Source organism: Pipra filicauda, unplaced genomic scaffold, assembly GCF_003945595.2.
Source record: "Pipra filicauda isolate LSUMZ 115617 unplaced genomic scaffold, ASM394559v2 scaffold205_size1947385_pilon, whole genome shotgun sequence".
Taxonomy (NCBI): domain Eukaryota; kingdom Metazoa; phylum Chordata; class Aves; order Passeriformes; family Pipridae; genus Pipra; species Pipra filicauda.
The window spans coordinates 84930-104306 of NW_024104316.1; the positions used below are offsets into that span (position 1 = coordinate 84930).

The 19377-nt window shown below is 50.7% G+C and overlaps 1 protein-coding gene and 1 long non-coding RNA gene across 2 annotated transcripts in view; one reads left to right on the forward strand and one right to left on the reverse strand.

Annotated features, from left to right (window-relative positions):
- Nucleotides 1–19377, forward strand: part of GNAO1 (G protein subunit alpha o1) — an 83728-nt gene that overhangs the window by 42578 nt on the left and 21773 nt on the right. Inside the window, exon 2 of the mRNA XM_027716057.2 lies at nt 966–1126. Coding sequence (XP_027571858.1) covers nt 966–1126 — 161 coding nt within the window. The remainder of the gene's footprint in view (nt 1–965; nt 1127–19377) is intronic.
- Nucleotides 3893–15383, reverse strand: LOC120323169. Its single transcript, XR_005563384.1, has 3 exons — nt 15301–15383; nt 10454–10515; nt 3893–3916 (listed from the first exon to the last, which is right to left on the reverse strand). It is a non-coding gene; the product is annotated as an uncharacterized LOC120323169 (long non-coding RNA).

Below are 19377 nucleotides of genomic sequence, written 5' to 3' on the forward strand. Positions count from 1 at the left end.
TCGGCTTGTAGAAATATGAGACATCTTTGAAGGAATGAAAGAAAAACTCTGCAGATGCTCCAACACCCCAAGGGTTTCTGAGTCTGTGGGTGGTGTGGGAGATCCACTTCTTGCAAAGCAAGCAGAGAGGGTCATGAATTTGGGTGTCCTGCTTCTCAAATGAGTAAAGCATCAGCCACTGTGGACTATCACAGTGGGCTGAACTCAGCTATTCCAAGGCTGTCTAGACATTCCCATCCTAAATCTGAAGTTTCTTCCGGACCCAAGTTGTGTCAGAGCACTATCCTCCAGGAAAAGTTGCTGTTCCAGTGAATCTCATTTTTCTCACCAAAAAAGATTCCATCTGAAAACGGCCAGCTGGCCCTTCCCTCACTGTTGTGCTCCTGAACCGTGGGAGATTCCTCTCCCTGTGAGTCACAGAGCACCCCAGCCAGCCAAGGTGGTCTGCATTAGCATGAATTAGCCCTCATAGCAGGGGCTCATAGCAAAGAACAAGAATTCAGGAAAAGCAATAAACCAGCATCTGGAAAAAATTGTTTCTGGAGTCTCTCTGCCATCCTCTCTGATACCAAAGCCCTGCTTCAGCAAGGTTCCACACGTGGTTAAAGCGAGAGTCCTTGCAGGGTGTGCGTCACTTTGACAGCAATTCTAAATAACTTTGTACATATATGCATTTCTTTCTGTTCCCAAGAAGCTCCACACATGTGCACTGCGGACTGCTTTGTCTGCTGAACAGAAATATTTGTTGACGTGAGGTGAATTGCACAAACAACCTTTTTCCTTGTGACTTCCTTGCTCCCTCCTCCTTTGCCCTTTCTGCTGGATCACACAGCGTGGATGCTGAAGCCCCATCCCCAGAAACACAGCCTCTTCACTCCTGACGGTTTAGGGAACTGTTTCTGAAATCTCTGGCTCCAAATTCTGCCTTGAGCATCCCTGTGACCTCTCCTTTCTTTGCCCTGCAGGCTGATGCCAAGATGGTCTGCGACGTCGTAAGTCGGATGGAGGACACAGAGCCCTTCTCTCCAGAGCTGCTGTCAGCTATGATGAGACTCTGGGCAGACTCTGGGATCCAAGAATGCTTCAACCGGTCCCGGGAATATCAACTTAACGACTCAGCTCAATAGTGAGTATCCCTGCCCATGGTCTTTCATGTTAAGAAGATGCATTTGGGCTTGCCAAAGTTCTAACTGATGTTAGGGACCTCGTAGCAGTGGAACTGAACGTGTCTCTGCTTACAGACTGGGGTGTGTGTTGTGTCACAGGTTGCTGCATGGCAGAAAGGATCAGGCAGGACATTTGTGTCCCTTTCTGGCCAGTTGGGGGTCAGGTCCATGACCCCAAGGCCAGGCTCCCATATTGCTCCCAACAGCTCAAGGTAGGTTTCTGCAGACATGGATCTAGTGAATAGAGGCAGCTCAACCCATGGGCATGGCTGATGGCTTCCCTGTCTATCTGACTGTGCACAGAAGAGTGTGATCACCTGCTTTGTGCAGCACTTGGGTTTGCTTTTCTGACGGTCGTTCAGTGTACTGGTAGATCAGCTGGGCTACAGCCAAGGGTGAGGGACCTCTTTGCTTTTCCAGTGGTGTTGTGTTACTCCTGTAATACAATCAGAGGCATCTTTGCCATTAGGGACCACATCCAGGTGTTTTTTAATGGCAGTTGTCTGAACCCATGGCTCTGGTTCACCCCGTCATAAGGACAGGACATCTGCCCATCAGTGGCTGCTCTGGCTCTGAAGAGCCACTGATTGTCTCCCCAGTTTCAGTTCATATCCATTGATTGTCTCCCCAGTTTCAGTTCATATCCATCTGTAATGATAATTCATTGGATCCGTTCATCTCCACCCAGGCCAGGTTGTCATCCCATCGTTTCAGTCGCAGCAGTTGTTGCAGTCAGGCAGAATGTCCCCTGGCCCTGCACTGAGCCTGGGGCAGCAAAAGGTGGTTCAGTATAAGCATAAGGAACAGGCAAGCACAGAGCAATTATTTCTCCACTTGTACCCTTAGACCTTTTGGTAGTCAGGGAAATAGAGGCTTCCCAATGGTGTCAGGGCAATGCCACGTCCAAGCTTTTGGCTCAATATCCCACATCAACAAGTTCACCAGCTGTTTCCTGCACTTCTGGAGGTTCTGCTGTGTGTCTGGATTGTTTGGCAACTCTGCTCAGGGTTTTCCTGGATATCTATCAAAACATGAACCCAAGCAGTGGCGTGGCTGCTGGTTGTGTTCTGTGTGGGGGGCCTGGTGTTCCCAGCCTGTCCCAGCTCCTCCCACCCAGCTGGCAGGGCAGTTTGGGAGCGGGGCTGCAGCAGAAGGCGAGTGATGACACATCACTTGGCAATGGTGGAAAAACGAATGGGAAACCTGCAGATGTGTGGCTGGTGACACAGCATCCAACCCATCCATCCTCACACCTCAGAGATGATCCCAGCATTACGCTGCCTTTTAATCAGTACGAGGTGGATGCCCATGTTTAATCTACATTTCATTGCCTGTAACAGCAAAATCAGCCTTCTGTTGCCGGCAGCCTTTTCTTTTTTCACGTTTTTTTCCACAAAAGAAGGGTATGATGGCATAAACATACCTTTAGAGATATAAATTATCTAAAATGCCAGTCCTAATTGCGTTACAACCTTGTGAAAAATTCTTCAATTGTTTTAGAGCCAATTACCTTGAGGAAAGTATTTTGATTTTCCTTCCATGCAAGATAGCAGTTGAAAATAATAAGCAGAGCCCTCCCAATGTGACCAGCTGCTGGGCAATTCATCAGCAAGAGCTCTGAAACCATGAGCAGTTTCTAGATATGAGCTGAAGAGGCTCTGTGCTGTGGTATTCACAGCAATTTCAGTGTGGGGTTGCAGCCCAGCAAAATGAGTTTCGATGCCTTTGACAAAATCACTCTCATCCAGAGGAGGCTGCACGATCCTCCTTGCCAGGGGAGCTGTGTGCTGTGCCTGGACACTTGTTTTCCCTGGGCTGGGTTGGATAGTGAGGCTGAAGATGGCAAAGTCCTTGTCATTTACAGACCTGCTGGTGTTGAGGAGCCTCTGGTGGTTCCGTCCCTGGGAGCAGAGATGCTCTCCCAGAGCAGGGCACAGGAACACATCCTGCTGCACCTCTGGCCCTGGTGCCATCACACTAGATGGTGATGCAAGTGAGAGCTCAGTTGGCATTTATTCACACCCAGTGGACTCCCAGTGAAAAGAGGCATATTTTTCATTTAATCCTTCAATGCTCTGAGGTTGTTTTCGTTTCCATAACTGAAAGATTTTGGACAGCTTTATATTTTTTCCCCACCCTGAGAAAGGGCTTATCTTTTTTGACACTGATGCTGGATTTAAAACACTAACAACTACAAAATGTGTTTTCATTAGAGCTAAGAAAAATAAATTCCAGGCAAGAACTGAATCTGAAGTTCCCCAAAGTTTGAGAAACACTGACAGGCAGTGAGCCAGACTGGCATCGCTTTTATTTTGGGCTTCTCTTGGTGCTAAGCCACAGGGACTAGGGGGTTGCTGGCAGGAGGGAAGTTTGCTGCAGGAATTGGAGGTGGTGCTCCACGGCTGCTCAGCACGTGTCCCAAAGCCCAGAGGCACCGAGGTTGTGTCCTGGGCAGCACAGGGGGGACCTTCAGCAGTGACACTTCCCTTCCCCCAGAGCCCACCCCCCACATGCCCTCCCTGCTTTCCCAACCTCCCCCATTGCCTGTCTGTGCCTGAGGAGCCACCACCTGGGCTTCTCTGAGTCAGGGCTGCTGTTGTTCTTAATTGCTCTTCCAGTGCTTTACCTTGAGGTTTGTAAATGTCTGGGACAATGGGCCTTCTGTCAGGCCCCTGGGAGGCCAAGTCACAGGCTGATCAGCAGCCTGCAAGATCAGCAGCACAGCTCTTACCAGTCTGTCATCAATATCACTGAAAATAAATTGAATATTTTGTATTAGGCTAAACGAGAAGTGAGTTGTAGCTCTGCTCTCCCATCAAAGATGGGCAGGAGCACATTGCTCTCTAGTCTCCAATACACACTCCCTTAACACCTCCCTGCAAGGCTTGGTTTATTTTAGGCTCCAAAGTCTGCCTGTCCTTAGCAAGGATTTTATATCTACTGCAAAGGAACGGTAGAAAACAGCACTACTGCAAAGAAAAAACATGACTGGGGAAGAGGGAAGGTTCTGTAATGGACCTCCTGTGCCTTGGACTGCAAACAGTAAAACCATAAGGATGGCAAGAGAAGGGAAGAGAGTAAGATGTTTCATCTTTTTTTGTTACTGCATTTTTTCGTAGTTCCCTGAGGCAAATTTACGGGTGGGTTGCGTTCCACATTCCTAATATCTTGATTATGTTTTTATTCCTATTTTGTCTCCTCTTCCTTTCTTGTCTTCGTGCCTAGGAGCTAAATCTACCTCTGATCATCAAAGAGTCTGGGCACTGCTGATGTCTTTTTCTTCTCTAGCCAGTTTCTGTCTGTGGAAGCACATCTGTGACCCACATTTTGCTTTCAAAATCAGCAAAAGAGAGGTTTCCAGCTGGTTTCCCTAATCTCCTACTTTTGTTCAGATTTTAAAATCGTCTTGTGTTTCCTAGCCTCGAGTTCCTAACTAGCCTGGTCAGTGGAGTGCAGCACACAGGGCAAGTCTGATCTTCACCACCCAGGATGGGGACCTGCTGTGAACAGCCTCCAAACTTGAGGGGGGAAATGGAGCAGACGGAGCATCCACACGAGCTCCGATTTTCCATGTGCGTCTCCAAACAGGCACAGGCCCTGCAAGATGTGTAGGCAGAGACAGTTTGCAAGTACACAGACACAAAAAAGCCAGAATCCATCTCGAGTTATTCTCCTCCTGCTTCCAAGTACTTTGAAAGATCATTTGATAATGCCAGGGCTGTGAAACTACCGTGAAAATGTAAAATATTTTAGGCCTGCATTCAACCCATCCATCTTCACACATATCAGAGGTGTCAGGGCTAGGAAGCTTGTTGCCTTTGGCTCTCTCAGTCAGGAGCAAAGGGAGGGAGAGATGCCTCCAGAGAGGGATACAGACCTCACTGCTCAGTGGAGAAAGAGAGATGCAATTGTGTCTGCTGCTCTACCACAGCTGTCCACAGCCCTGACATCTCAAGTCTGTGCCAAATACCAAGCCCAGACTGGACAGCATTTTGCTTACTTCATCTTCAAGAACTGCTCTGGCAGAGCCTTATAGAAAAGCAGCACCAAACTCAGAATAAAATACTGCAGCCTTCCTTCTCACCCCATCTTGTGTGGGACTGTTCTCTGATCTATTTTCCTTGCAAAAGAATTGTCTTTGCACGATGCTATCACCTTCCCTACTGATACTTACTGCATCCCACGTGCCTACACACACTTTGCATCAGAAAAGCAGTTAAGAAAGTAGAGCCAGATGTTGTTGTGATGTGGTGAACAGCTTCCAGATTGAGCCCTGACAAGGCAGCACTGAGAAAGGCTGCCCAGAGAGGCTGTAAAATCTCTGTCCTTGGAAATGCTCAACACTGAGCCACCTGAACTAACTTTCAAACTGAATTTAACTTTTAAATTTGGCCCTGCTTTGAACAGGGGGATGGGCCAGATGAACTCCAGAGGTCCAACCCACTCTGGCACTTTTGGGTTTGTTTTTTTTTCCCATCCCTCTTTCTCTGATAACACCATGTTTATGAGAGAGAAAAGGTCTTGGGGCTTTGCTGCAGTCTCCTGTTTCTAGTCGTGCAGGACCGTGCAGCTCCGTGACAACGTCCACATCCCACAGGTCCCGTGGTCTAAATGTTTGCCTTGCTGGTGAAGCCAGCAAGGTAAATGTTTAGACCGTTGGACTTGTGGGACATGGACATTATGCACGACTGTCAGGGCATGATCCATTTTAATGAGCTGCAATTGTTGCTGGCGCGCTCAGACTGAAGGAAGGAAAATTATAGGTCAAGGTTTTGCATTAATATTCCCGTCAGGTGCACAGATTCCATTTTCTCATCACGGCTTTTGCATTAGAATATGGTTTTCTGCACACCCGTCTTACTCGTGCCTGTCACTTGTGCTCCCTTGCATTTAATTGGAGGCAGTAGCAGCATAAATGGAACAATCCAATTAATCGGGATGACTTGCGTTGCGCTGTTTATTGAACAACCCACCTTTGTGTCTTGGAGCCCAATAAAGCAGAAAGGCAAAATACATCACAAGTGTAGAGGTAGGTACATTTGTCTGAATTTATGGTTTAATTTACCCCAGTAAGTAAATATGCCCACCAGCTCTGAATAATTAAGTTCCCCCTACAATAAGCAAACAAAACAGTCCATAAAGGCCAGAGCTGGTTGACTGGAATCACCAGCCTGGCTCCATTCCCACAAATGAGATGCAAATGGATTTCCAGGGAGGAGCAGCTCTGCACTGTCTGCTGGGGTTGGGTCTGGAGTGGGGCTGTTTCTGGTCAGTGTGAGGACATGGGCAGTCTGAGCTTCAGCTTGTTACGGTCCAGCAGGGCTTGGGCTTGGCAGAGGTCTCAGATTTCATTATTATCCTTATAAATTCAGGAATTGCTATTGTTATATGGCTTCACCTAGGGCTGAGTGTGAGGTGGAGGAAGGGCACAGCAGGAAAGACATTGTCTTTTAAATCAGCTGGATGTTTTCTAGCATCTCACCCCCCAGTCTTCACCCACCTGGAACACCCAGTTTCACCAAACTTGGGTGCAATCTCTCCAGAGGCTGCCTCTTCTGGCCCAAAGCAGGGTGGATGGAGACCCCATCACAGTATCCTGAAGGTGGGTGCCAAGCAATGCTCACCTTCCCATCCCACCAGGAGAGCATGAGGATTGAGCTTCCATAGCAGAAAACTCACCACAGGCAGAGGACTGCAGGACTCTGCATGACCCAGCTCCATCACAAGGTGTTGGCACTTGTCACAGTGCCCACTCCCCTGGGCCCCTCTCAGATCCCACTGGCCCCTCTCAGACCCCAGGGCAGAGCAGAGCTCCCCCAGACCTGCTCTCTCCTGGGTTCAGCCTCTCCACGGAGCAGAGGCTGCACAGAAGTGTAGTCCCAGGGCTGGGCTCTTCCCTTTACCCTTCCCAAGCCACACATGCAAGTCATCAGGGAAAGGGGGAACAGTCTCAAAAGACATTTCCTGCCTGAAATTCATGCAACCTCTAATGAAGATGAAGGAGAAGGGAAATCAGGACCTTCTATCCCATATGAGCACCTGGTTTCTGAAGGACTGTATCCCCTCTTGGTCCATGGGAGAGTATCTGAGATGCCATCAGCCCCCACTGGAACACCAGGAAAGCATTCACCAGCTGAACCAGAGCTCCAAAGCTTTGCTCACTGCCTTTCCATGGGAAATACCGAATCCAGCAGCCAGCTCCGCTGAAAACTCAGCACTGCTTTGGATATGGATCTTGCAGGCAAACACTGGTGGTACAGTGTTGTCACTTCCCCTCTTGTAATCCTTCTTTACACCCCAAAATTTCTCTAAAATCCATCTGAAGAGACCCAGGAGGTACAGACTGCACTGCCAGGAGGAGCAGATAAGCTACACAGGTAGTTCATTCCTTGGAGACAAAGATGTAGCAGTACCTGCCACCTCCCTGACATTTTTCATTGCTGTGTTGCATCGTAACAGTGTTGTCTTTGGCCTGGGGATTAGTAAAATCTTGACATCTTGACTAAATAAATTGCTATTTAATGACCCACGATACCAATCAGGGCTGTCCCCGTTATGGCAAAGCTCCCACACGAGAGGGAGGGAGTCAGGGTAGTTCACTCTGCCTGGAGGAGGGAGCACTGCAAGAATTTGGGAACAATCTCTTCTCTTTTCACACTTTGCCAAGCGATGAGGAGCAGCCAGCACCACCTATAAACACAGCACAGGGCATCCTCCCCCCAGCAAACCTGCTGAACCGTAGTCCTGAACCCCGGGTAATCTGTTCTCGTCTCCGACTGACAGACCCAACAGGAATTTCTTCCTGCCTGGCGAAGGGCTGTGGGTGACAGATTCGGCACAGAAAGATTGGACTTTTTTTGGCTGAGTATTTGTGTATTTTTAGGCTGAAATGTCCTTACGAAACCAGCTGGAGCTGGCAGGCTGCCACCGAGGGTTGGGGTTGGGTTTTTTTCGTTCGGTTCAGTTTGTTTTTTCCCTGCTGCCCCTAGTGCTGGCTGCAGCCCCCTCTGCCACCGGCTCTGCCCTCCCGCAGGCAGCACTCACACCCTGCACCCAGCCCGTCCCTGCGGGCTCCCACCTTTCACCCCATCCCTCCCACGCGGGGCCGTGGCAGGGCTGGGATGCAGCTTCACAGCCAAGGAGTCCAGGCTCTCCTGGGAACCCGCAGCCCCCGCTCCTCCTCTCCTGCAGAGCCACGGAATCCAAGCTTCCCTCTCCCTTTCTGCACCCTGCGTTTGTCATAGCCTGCACCCCCAGCTCTGCCCTCACAGCCTGCCCTGCAAACAGCCCCACTCATCTGGGGTGAGGGCAGGTGTCTCCTGAGAGCTGCACAGAGAGGCTCTCGGGGCATCCTGTTGCTCTGAGAGGCTCCCTAGGGAATGGGTTGGCTCTAGCAAGGCACATGTCCCCCTGTGCGGGTGATTCCTGCTCCGTGCCAGCACCCAGCTCGTCGCTCGCCGGGGTCTGTGAGCCCTGTGAGCCCTGCCCGGCTGCCCGCACCCTCCCGGTGCTGCAGTGTCTGCGGGCAGAGCTGCCAGGGACCGCCCTGCCGGGGCTCTTCACACGGCTGGCGGCAGGTCTGGCACCGTCTGCGGCGCCGGGAGGTGAGCGTGGTGCTGGCACGTGGCTTCCCGGCTATTTGTTATCTCTTTGAAATCCTTAAATGGCAAAGAAGGGCAGGAACGCAGGGATTTCTCTGTAGCCAGGCTCGGGGTGGAGCGAGCTGTCCTGCACTGGGCTCTGCAGGCAGCAGCGGGGACGGGGTGACAGAGATGCTGCGCGGTCCCCCCACCGCCATCCCCAGGCCCTGTCCCAGAAATCATTCCAGTTCGGAAGGAGAAGTTGCAAGGGCACTCAGCTGCAGTCTGTGGAGCACACAGCAGCACTCGGGAGCTCTGGGGCAGAGCTGCCTGCACCAGCCACGGGATGAACAGCCCAGGAGGAGCCACTGCAGCCCAGGACAAGCCCTGCCCAGCAGGACTGATGAGCCCCGTGTGCTCAGGATGCAGTCATCTGCCTTTCCCCCTCCTTCATGGTTTCATGGCCACAGCCTTTCCCTGCCCCAGGTTTCTCAGCTCCCCTCCCCTGACTGCAGGAGGGGCTGTTCCTGCATGGGTCAGCCTGGCCCTGGTCCTGCCCCTGCTCGGGGCATGTGCTGTGCCAGAGCGGGGCAGTTTGTCAGGCCCACAGACGTGCAGTTGCTGCCATTCCTTCCCCCCACCCTCTCTTGGGGGCCAGACAATATACAAACACACACCCTTCCTGCTGGAAGAGTGCAGCATCCCCATGCTCAGGTTAGGAGTTTTATCCAAAATCCAAGTTCAAGGTTAGGAGTTAAATCCAAAACCAATCACAAGCTTAGCTAAAACTCCTCATTTTTCAATATATATTAAGACAACCATTGGAAAAGTGCTTTTATCTACTGCTTCCTAAACCCTTTGACTTATGCTTTAAAGCCTTTTGTCTGTGAACAGGACAGCTGGAAAGTCCTTTTTTATTTCCTTAAGCAAATAGTCCATCTAATAACCAACCTTGAGGGGCTGAGGCTTTAAGAGAGAACAAAAAATGAAGGGGGGAAAAAAAAGGATATAGTGAACATTGTGACATGCTGTGCAATCACAGGCAATGATGGTTTGAGGCACCAGATGTGTGCCCATGAAGAGAGGGTGGCACAGCCCCTGGGAGGAGGGCAGAGCTGCCAGGCCCCCCCAGAGCCCCTGGTGCTGTGGGTCAGCAGGCTGGAGCTCCTTGTCTTGGTTCCCTGGGTTCCCTGTGGTGCCTCCCTTCCTGGGCTATGCTGCCACCCCAGTGCCAAGCAGCAGGTTTGCTGGGAGCACCAGCACTGAAAAGAAACTTAGTGCTCTAAAATTGCATGCCAGGCCATGAAACACCATGTGAGCAGTCACTGTAGCTCTGAGGCTTTGACAGCATTTTTAATGGCATAAATTGGAATTTCCCAATCCCTCAATACTGCTCTTGGTACATAAGGTTTGGTGATAGCATAAAAACCATTTCCAAATCCTCCTTCAGGAAAATACCAGCCAGCACATCCTACTGAGCAGCATTAATGTCAGTTTAAACATTTTCACTTAAACATCTCCACGGTCTTGCAGTCCCAAATATGAGAAATACTGTGCCAAGGAGTGTGTGAGCAGTGAGGCCAAATCTGCAATGGGCAGGAACAGGAGAAAGAAAGGGAAGGAGGAGGCTGATGCTAGTTACAGATGCTGAGAGCTGGGAACCAGTAACAGAGTCCAGGCAAAAACCTTTGCTCAAATTAAACCAACCTTGGAAGCATCAACTTTGCATGAAGAAATCCCCAGAGGACCTTGTCACTGAACAAAAATGCCTAAACGAAGAAATGACACAAACACAGGAGTTACAAAGAAAGTCAGGAAAAAAGGCTGCCCAGGAGCTCACCTGCCTGGACCCTGCCCAGGGGACCACGCCTGGGGGTGGAAGAGTCTCCTCCCCACACGTGATAAAGAGCTGCCTGTCCTGCTCCACTGTCTCCATGCAGTCCCTGCACACGGAGCAGCAGTGCAGGTCCCAGGGGGACTGAGGGGAGCATCCAGCACGGACCCTCCTGTGCCTGAGCAGCCTCTCCTCCCCGGGGCTGCTCTCTGGGCAGGGCTGGGTGGGTTTCCTATTTGCCTGTGTTTCCCAGCACCAGTGGAACTGCCCCTAAGGGGAGCACGCAGGCAAGGCAGTGTGGCTTAGCCCTGCAGTGTTCATTCAAACATCTGCAATCACTGTGGGAGGCTTAAGAACATCTGCTTAAAATAACTGGTAGTAAATAGAAAATGTGCTAAATGCAAAGGTCACCCACATGACCTGTTCATCTTACCAGGGCTTTCTCTGACTGCAGTGCAGGCACCCTGAGTGCCTGAAGGAGCTGCCCAAGTCTCTGCTCTGCCATTCCTGTCAGCTCATCCTGCATTTTTCTTCCCTTGCCCCAGAACAGAAGTGCCATCAGCGGTCTGTGGGCTGTGTTTTGACCCTGCTGACCCTGGTTGGTGTGTTGCTACTTTGCACCAGCTTTACAGGAAATCTGGGTGCAGGATTAGTACCAGGATCCTCTCTGAAGTCCCAGCAAAGAGCATCACAGAGTGGGACTCCCTGGCTTGCCAGGGCATCCCATGGTGACAGTGGGGAGCAAGCAGCTTTGCTCCATGGGAGGGGAGAGCTCCTCTGAATGTACAACTCACATCAACAGGGGAGACCTGAAGGAAAATTGGGCACTCTCCAGTATCTCTCTTTACACATGCTGCCTTGCATCCCCTGCCACGTGTTCCCATAACAACAGAGCCACATTACACACCTCTGTGGTCTCGGCTGCGGCCCTGCAGCTGCTCCCCTTGTACCACAGTGTGCACGTCCTGCTGGCTCCCTGCCCCTGCATGCCCGGCCTGGGCACATGGGAGATGATCCCAGGGAGCACTGGCTGCCTGCTCTCTGGCCCCTTTCTTTACAGTGCTTCTCCTCCTCCTTTTTCCTCACCCATGCCTTAAATCCCCTCAGCCCAGTCCCCAGCCCTCGGGACAGGTGGGTCATGCAGTGAGTGTGTGAAGACCCCACATGAACAACATTTATGGGATGCAAAGGCAAGGGATAAGCAACAGTGCAGATATGACCCAGGCCCATCCTGCAGCCCTCCCTGTATGGACCTAAGTGGGCAATCCTGGATTCGGGGGTTATTTCTATTTCCACTTTGCAGTGGGAGCCAAAAAACCGCTTTATTTTGAGAAGCTTCAAACATTGATTGGATACGGCTGATCCTTCCATCAGCTGGTGCAGTGCCACCAGATGAATAAATCTTGCATGCATCTGTAATTACTGCTTAGCTTGTGTTTAAATGCAGTGTCATTGATCTGCAGAACTCATCAAAATCCGTACAGGAATGCATGAAATTATATTGGATGAAGCAGAAAAGTACATGACAACATCCATTTTCAGCCTTGTTTGTTCGTCAGAAAAAGAAGAAAGCATTTATTTATCTCTATTCAAATACTTGGGTTGAATTGTGATTTAATCATCAACTATAACACCATTTTATGGGCTGCTCTTTATGTAGGGAATATATTTCTTTCTTATAATAGGTCTTAACATAATACCTTAAATTTCTACCACCCTTTCACTATCTGCCCCTACATGGGCAAAATCCCTATGAAAAGCATGGAAGAATATTGCTTAAGGGTTGTAAAACCCAATTATGGAAAGGTCTTGTGGTCAAAGCTACTGACTGCAGTTTAGGGAACCCAGAGTGACTTCCAAGTGCCACCACAGACTTCCCACCGTGTCCTCAGGCGAGTCATCTATCCCCTTAGTGCTTTTATTCCTCCCAAAGCAGGTGTGATGAATAGTATTTCCCTGCTCCGGGGGGAGGCTGGGAGGACACATCAATCCTGAGGTGCTCCAGCAGCAGGAGCAAGGACGAAGCTCGTGCTAAGCGGCATCTGCTCGAGGTGCTCTCCTCCCCTGCTGCAGGCAAGGGGAAGCTCACCAGAAGCATTTATTGGCAATAAAGCCCACATTGTCTGGAAGAACTCCTGATGTTTTCCAGACCTCAGGCTGCTCTGGCCCAGCTCCATCCTCCCACTGGAGGGGGAGTGCTCCTGGGTCAATTCTAACTTCTCCCACAAGCAGGCAGGAGCCTCTGGTGCTCCCAGCGGGTTCACTGCAGCACCTTGGCCTGCAGTGACCCGGTGTGGCCACTGACAGGTCCACAGGCAGACAGCAGAGGCTGCTGCTGGCAGGGACATGTCCCCAGGGCACAGGGGGCACAGTCTCAAGGGCAGAGACAGCTGTCCCCAGCCCTCATGGAGGGACATGCCTCTGAGCTGGTATCCTCAGCTCATGTCCCACAAAGCCACCCCAGCTTTGTGGCTGGGCTGTCCCATGAGGAGTATCCCAAAAGGGTTTTGTCATGCACGTGTCCCTGATGCATCCTCAGCTGAACACAGGGATCAGCCCACTCCTGCAGAGACCTGGCAGCAACCTGAGCCACCGTCTGGAGGACTAATCCCAGGGGTGGGTGTGTGGTGACAGGAGACCAGGATTACAGAGCTCTGAGGTTGCTTGTGCCAATAAAAGAGGGAGAAAGGAGAAGTGGGGGGTCAGCAGGACCGTCTCGTCAGCACAGCCTGGCCCAGGTGACAGGTTGTCCTGGTGGGAACGATCGAGCTATTTTGATATATGGCAAACAAATCTTCTCCTAACAATGATTCAGCTGAACATTTCCTCAAGGGATGAGACACTCCATGAATTTTCCCTTATGTGTCTCTGCTTCTGGATCCGGCCTGGACTGAAATCAAAGTGCTGAGACACCACAAGCAGGGCTGCTCTCGGAGGAGCCTCAGCCTGACAGCTGCTGAGAAGGACCAGAAAGTCCATTTGCATAGCACAGGTTTCACATGCCCAAGAGATCCACCTATGTCTGGGATAACCAAGATATTTTTAGTGTGCAGCCAGGGTGAAAATTTCCAGGTTTTGCTTTTGCTACCTGTGGGTCACACCTGTCCATGGCAGAGCACCAGCTAACTTTGGTACCCGTGTTTTGTGGCAGGGATGCTTAGGTGGGATTTGAAGGCAGAAATCCCCATAGCTTGCTAATAGATCAGGAAGATGGACAGATGAGAAGATCCAGAGGTACGATTCCCACTCCATCGCTAGCAACACGTCTCTCAGCAGGGTGAGTGGATAAATGAGGCCCTTGAATGAAGCCAGCTCCTGGAGACCCACCCCACACTTCATAATTGCACCGTGGTCCAGCCATGGACATCCTCCAGCTGCTTGATACGAGGGCACAGATGTCATTAACTGGGGCTTTCCTTTGCAGCATTAGAGCTGAACCCCTCATCGGTGCTATCCCTGCTGCAGGCAGACACCTAGCACTACAAAACTGCAGCTACAGCTAATTTTTTCCTTCCAGCTTAGAAAAGGAGATGTTGATGTTAATGCTGCTTCCCCAACTGCCACAAGTGTGTGAATACATGTCCCAGGGCTTTGTGCACACCCTGATGAATATCTCTGGCCAGCGGCTGAGCAAAAGGTTAAAGTCTGTGGGACTGGTTTCATCTGTGGTCCCAGCTGTCTGCTTTCCAGGATTGAAGTCATTCTGAACAATTAGCTCGTTTGGCCTCGGGGCCAAATTTGCTGGGCTGCCCTGCAATGTGAGGAGCACTGGGGTGAGGAGCACTGGGGTGAGGAGCACTGGGGTGAGGAGTGCTGGGTGAGGAGTGCTGGGTGAGGAGTGCTGGGGCAAGCCATGCCCCGTGCACTCGCTGGGGCTGTGGCACAGCAAGCTGGGTGTGTTGATGTCTCTGCCCTGGTTGGGCTGAGCAGATGCCTGTGAATGCACCAGGAGCCCTGCTGCAGCACGGGGCCTGCATGCTCTGAGCAAGGGCTCCATCCCATAACAAGCCCTTCATTATCCCAAACTCCCTGGGGCTTATTTTTAGCCCCTCCTTTTCTTTCTTTCTTCTTTTTTACAGTATAGAAAATCATCAGCTCCACTGTCAGCAGCTTTATAACAGCAGTCCTGGAGCAAAGAAAAAAAAGCTTCAAACCTACTGACTGTTGCATAAAGGTTTTGGCACAGATCCTGCTCACCTCCAGGGTTCTGAGTCCCACCATTCCTCATCCCTTCTCCAGCTCAGCTGCTGTCCTTCAGAGCTGGGCATCACAAGGGAGCAGAGACTTACGTAAAGCAGGAGCTGGGCTGGAGCTTTGAGCCTTCCTCTGCTTCAGCCCAAGTTCCATCAGTGCTGTGCAGAGGACACCTGAGTGCAGGGCCACCAGGAGGGACCTGGCACAGCCCGAGCCCTGTGTCATCCCGCCACACAGCACCACTGCAGGGATCCAGCCAGCCCCTGGAAAAGCCTTTCCTTATAAAACAAAGGGGAGGGTGCCCTGTGGTCAGCAGCTTTGTGCTAAACAGCAGTTTAAATCACAGGGGCTTTCTGTAAAACAGTGGCATTGCCCAGGTGAGGACACTGTATGAGGGATGTCACAGCATTCCATGAACCACGGTCACCAAATCTGCCCGAGCAGCAGCTCCCAGGGTCTGGAGTTACACTGTCTGCTTCTCCAAGTAACATCCTATTCAGTGACCATAAAGTCTATGGTTACTTACGGAATAAGGCAGCTATGGCTCCCTCCTTTCTCCACCCCAGACAGGATTCGGGAGATGAGGAAAACCCCGTCCTGTGTGGTGAAAGGCTCCAAAGTGCTTCCACGCAGGTAGCAGAGTGAAGATGCTTCACAGGGGATGTGCAGAGGTCTGCAGAGATGTCTACATAGAAATAAGTGGGGGATAGGAAAGAGAGAGGACAGCTGTTCCCATTCAAAAATTAACAAAATTAAACTCTGACATGGCAGTTTAAAAACCAGAAAGAGGCAGTTTTTTACAGACAGGGGAGCTGAGCTGGGAAATTCCTTGCTGCAGATGTGGCTGTTAGAAGTTTAAATTGCTGCAAGAAGTGCCTAGGCAAATTTCTGGAAGAAAAATCATTGAGAGGTAATAAATATAAAGATATAACATGCTTCTCTTTGAAACTCTGTTATCCACATGAAGCACTGGAGGCTGGGAAAGCTGAGTACTGCATACTTGCCCTGTATTTGTACTCTTCTCTCAACATCTGTTCTTGGACACAAGCTAAGCTAGGTGAGTCATTGATCTCATCCAGACACATTCTTTTTCTCTTTTGTAAGGGCTTCAATATGTAAAAAAAAAAATCTTTATCATCCCCTCTTACATCCCATTCAGTTTTCAAACTTCACTGCAGAAAGATGAGCCCACATCTGCTTTCCAAGGGCCCCTCCAAAACCCTTTCTGGGTGGGTTGTTAGTGCTGGATTTTCCTCCAAAGGCCCCCTCTCCCCCCTCCAAAGCTCTCTGGTCACAAACTCAAACCATAACACAGTGGCCTTTTATTCCAGCAGTAAGGAGACCATCATACATTGCTGACCAAAGCACCACCCCTGAGCAAAGCCATCCAGCAGCCTCCACCTGGAGACCCCTCATGCCCTGAAGTGTCTTTGTTAAATGGTTGCTATTTAGTGACTCTGCTCATCCAAATGTGATGCTAAAAATTATTCTGGATCCAGTCATGCCTTGGAAAATTGCAAGTCTAACTAGGACAGCTAAACTCCAACCCGCTTTTGTTCATTCCTTCTGCCTATCATTAGTATTAATATCAACTTGTCAAGTTGATCTTGATGTACAAGTCCTGTACAGCCCTGCTTCAGTGCAGGGCAAAAAAAAGGGCATCAAAAAGGAGCATCCCTTCTGTCACCTTCCTTTAATAGCAGGGACCATCCTCCTCATTTCCCAAGCAGAGTAATGAAAACCCATGGTATCCAGCAAGGTTCTTTCAGGAAAGAAACCCCAGTAATCCCTGAGCCTGGTGACCATCACTGTCAGCAGCCTGCAAGAAGCAGGCACAGAACTGCCACTGGTTGGGTTTGGTTAGGGGAGGGAGGCTGGGGAGTGTCCATGCTGGTATCTCATCTCATCTGGTTGGGTATGAGATGAGATTTCTTTCTCATTAGGAGCAGTGGCAGGACAGCAGAGCCTGCCATGTAATTCATGTGATTCCCATCAAGGCATGACTGGCTGATCAGGCAATACAGCCAGAAGCACAAAACACATTGCCCAAAGTCCAGGAGCAAATTCCCAAGACCACCCTTCTCTGGGCTGGGCTGAGAAAACACCAGACAATGCTCTTGCCCTCTTGGCTGAGTTACTTGTCCCCTGTGGTCTTTTCCCTGCCTGCCAGAACCCACCTGGAAGCACCCAAGGAACAGGATGTACCACCTTCCAGCTTTTGTTAGGGGGAGAGGAGGGCTCTGCACGTGTGTGTGCACATCACAGTCCCTGCCCTTGGCTAGGATCGATCCTGGAGGGACACGATGCCACTGCTGGGCAACATCTGTAACTGATGATTATTTAAGACACCTGTGACATCACTGCTGTGTGTGCTGGATAGGTGCTGGATTCTGAGAATGGGCTATGCTTGATTTTCCCCCTTCCCCTAAAATATTACAGCAGATATGGCTGGAAAAACACCATGGTGTCATGGCCTCTGGGTGCTTGCCCAGCACCAGGTGCCCTAGGCAGCCAAACCAACCTGTATCACAGCTGCAGTGCCCACCCAGTTCTTTTCTCTGGTAGGAGATACTGGAAGAGTTTGCTATGCTGGTGTAGAGGCACTACTGACACTGCCTAAACCCAGCGCTTATCCTCTGAATCCTTACTTTATGGTCACTAAATATTAAATGGTTTTGATGCTAAATATACATTGATTTGTGTGTTCCTTGGTGAAAGAAAGGAAGAAGGTAAGGTGGAAGCTAAGATCAGAGGCAGGTAGCCTTCCACTCATGAGTGAGGAAGGAGCGTTCGAGTGAGGACATCTTTACATAAGCATCTAGATTTAGATGAGATGGATCCTGCTTGTGACAACCTTGATTAAAAACTCAGCATTTGCCAGGACACAGTGTTGGAGCTGCCCCTTGAGTGCCTCAGTCCAAAATAACTCTGTGGTGACTCAGCTGTGTGTGTTGACAAGTGGGGACCTGCTTCCTCAGTCAGACCCAGTGCAAGCCAACAGACTGAGGCTGGGGTATCCCATGCTGGGGTATCCCATGCTGGGGTATCCCATGTTGGGGTATCCCATGCTGGGGTATCCCATGTTGGGGTATCCCATGCTGGGGTATCCCATGCACACACAGAGAGACGTGGTCAGAGATCAGGACCGCCAGGATGGAGGAGCTGCTGGGAAGGTGACACTGTCTCCAGGCTTGCTGTCCTGAAATCCCATTCCTGCTCCCTGCAGACCTGCCCCAGACCCAGCTGTGGCTGCTGCTGCCCCGCAGCTCGTCGAGCACTGAGGGCGTGAGCTCAGCATTGCACAGTGTGAGCACCTCAGGTGTGCGCAGGGACAGCTGGATGCTGCCTGCAAAAAGACTGCCACAGTGTCACCTTGGAGGCAAGAAAAGCCCAGCAGACGTTTACCCATCTTATTGCCATTAACCTCAGCAGATGTGAATGTGCATCTGTGTGAGCTTTGCCGCAGGTATCCAGCTCTGGCCACAGCCTCCTTCATCCAAGAAAGCAGCCAGTGGAGCCTTTGGCATGGGCAGCACAGTGCTGGGAGAAGTTCCTGTGGTAGCAGAGAGCCTGGGGAGGGGTCCCTGTGCATGCACTGCACGTAGGCTGCTGCCACCAGGCTCTTCCCATGGGACAACTTGGACAAAAGTCCTTTCTCCGTGCGGTGTCTCTGGCATCAACAGTGCTGCTCCCACATGCTGTGGTAGCAAACGAAGGTGCAATATGACTGTGTAGATATTGGCTATCAGCTGGTCTGTATAGACCTCCTGCATTTCCCAGCCTGCGTTCAATGAGCTCCTCTCCCTGTATTTGGGAATTGCCATTTCTTCTGCATTTTGCTTTTAGCAGCATAATAAAGTTGAGCTTCACCTCCCTGAGCCTGATAAACTGAGTGACTCAGAAACCTGCAATCTGCTTCAAAACAAAGCATTTAAGATAAAAGATATAAGCAGCAATGGAGCTACTCAGCTCAGGAGCAGAAATGCTAGAGGGTTACTCATGTGCTCTGAAACCTTCTAACCTTCCTTCAGCTTTTTTTTAACCCTTGCAAACCCTGGGCAAGGCAGGCTGCAAGTTAGAGCTGATGTGTCATTTCAGATACGCTTCCAGTCCAGTGGGCAAGCCCTGGGGCTGGGAAGCAGAAGAGCTCTGATGCCAACACCGATGACGCGGAAGGGGGAGAGCCGAGCTCTCGCTCCGTGGCCTCCAAAGTGCTCCTCTTTCTGCTGGTTAAACAGATGCCAGCCTCTGAGGGGATTATGTGTCATCGAGCCTGTTGGCTGCGACAACTAATTATCTCCCACAACAGTTTGGCCTGGAGATTTGCAGTTCAAAGGGCAAATACCCATGAGTGCTGCCATCCAGTGCCCTGTGTAGCAATTCGTCCCCACTTGGGTTTCCCTGTTCCCAAAGAGGTGGCACCTCCAAGACACCCTGTCCTCTCCTGGCTCAGGAGCTTCCCGTGCCTGCAGCTGGGTGTTGGTGTGGCAGCCATGCCATGACATGCTCCTTCAGCTGAACTTCACAGGGTGCACACACCAGCAGAGTCCAGTTCAGCTGCAGCCAAATCCAGGGGAAATAATATCTGCTGCAGCTGGAGATG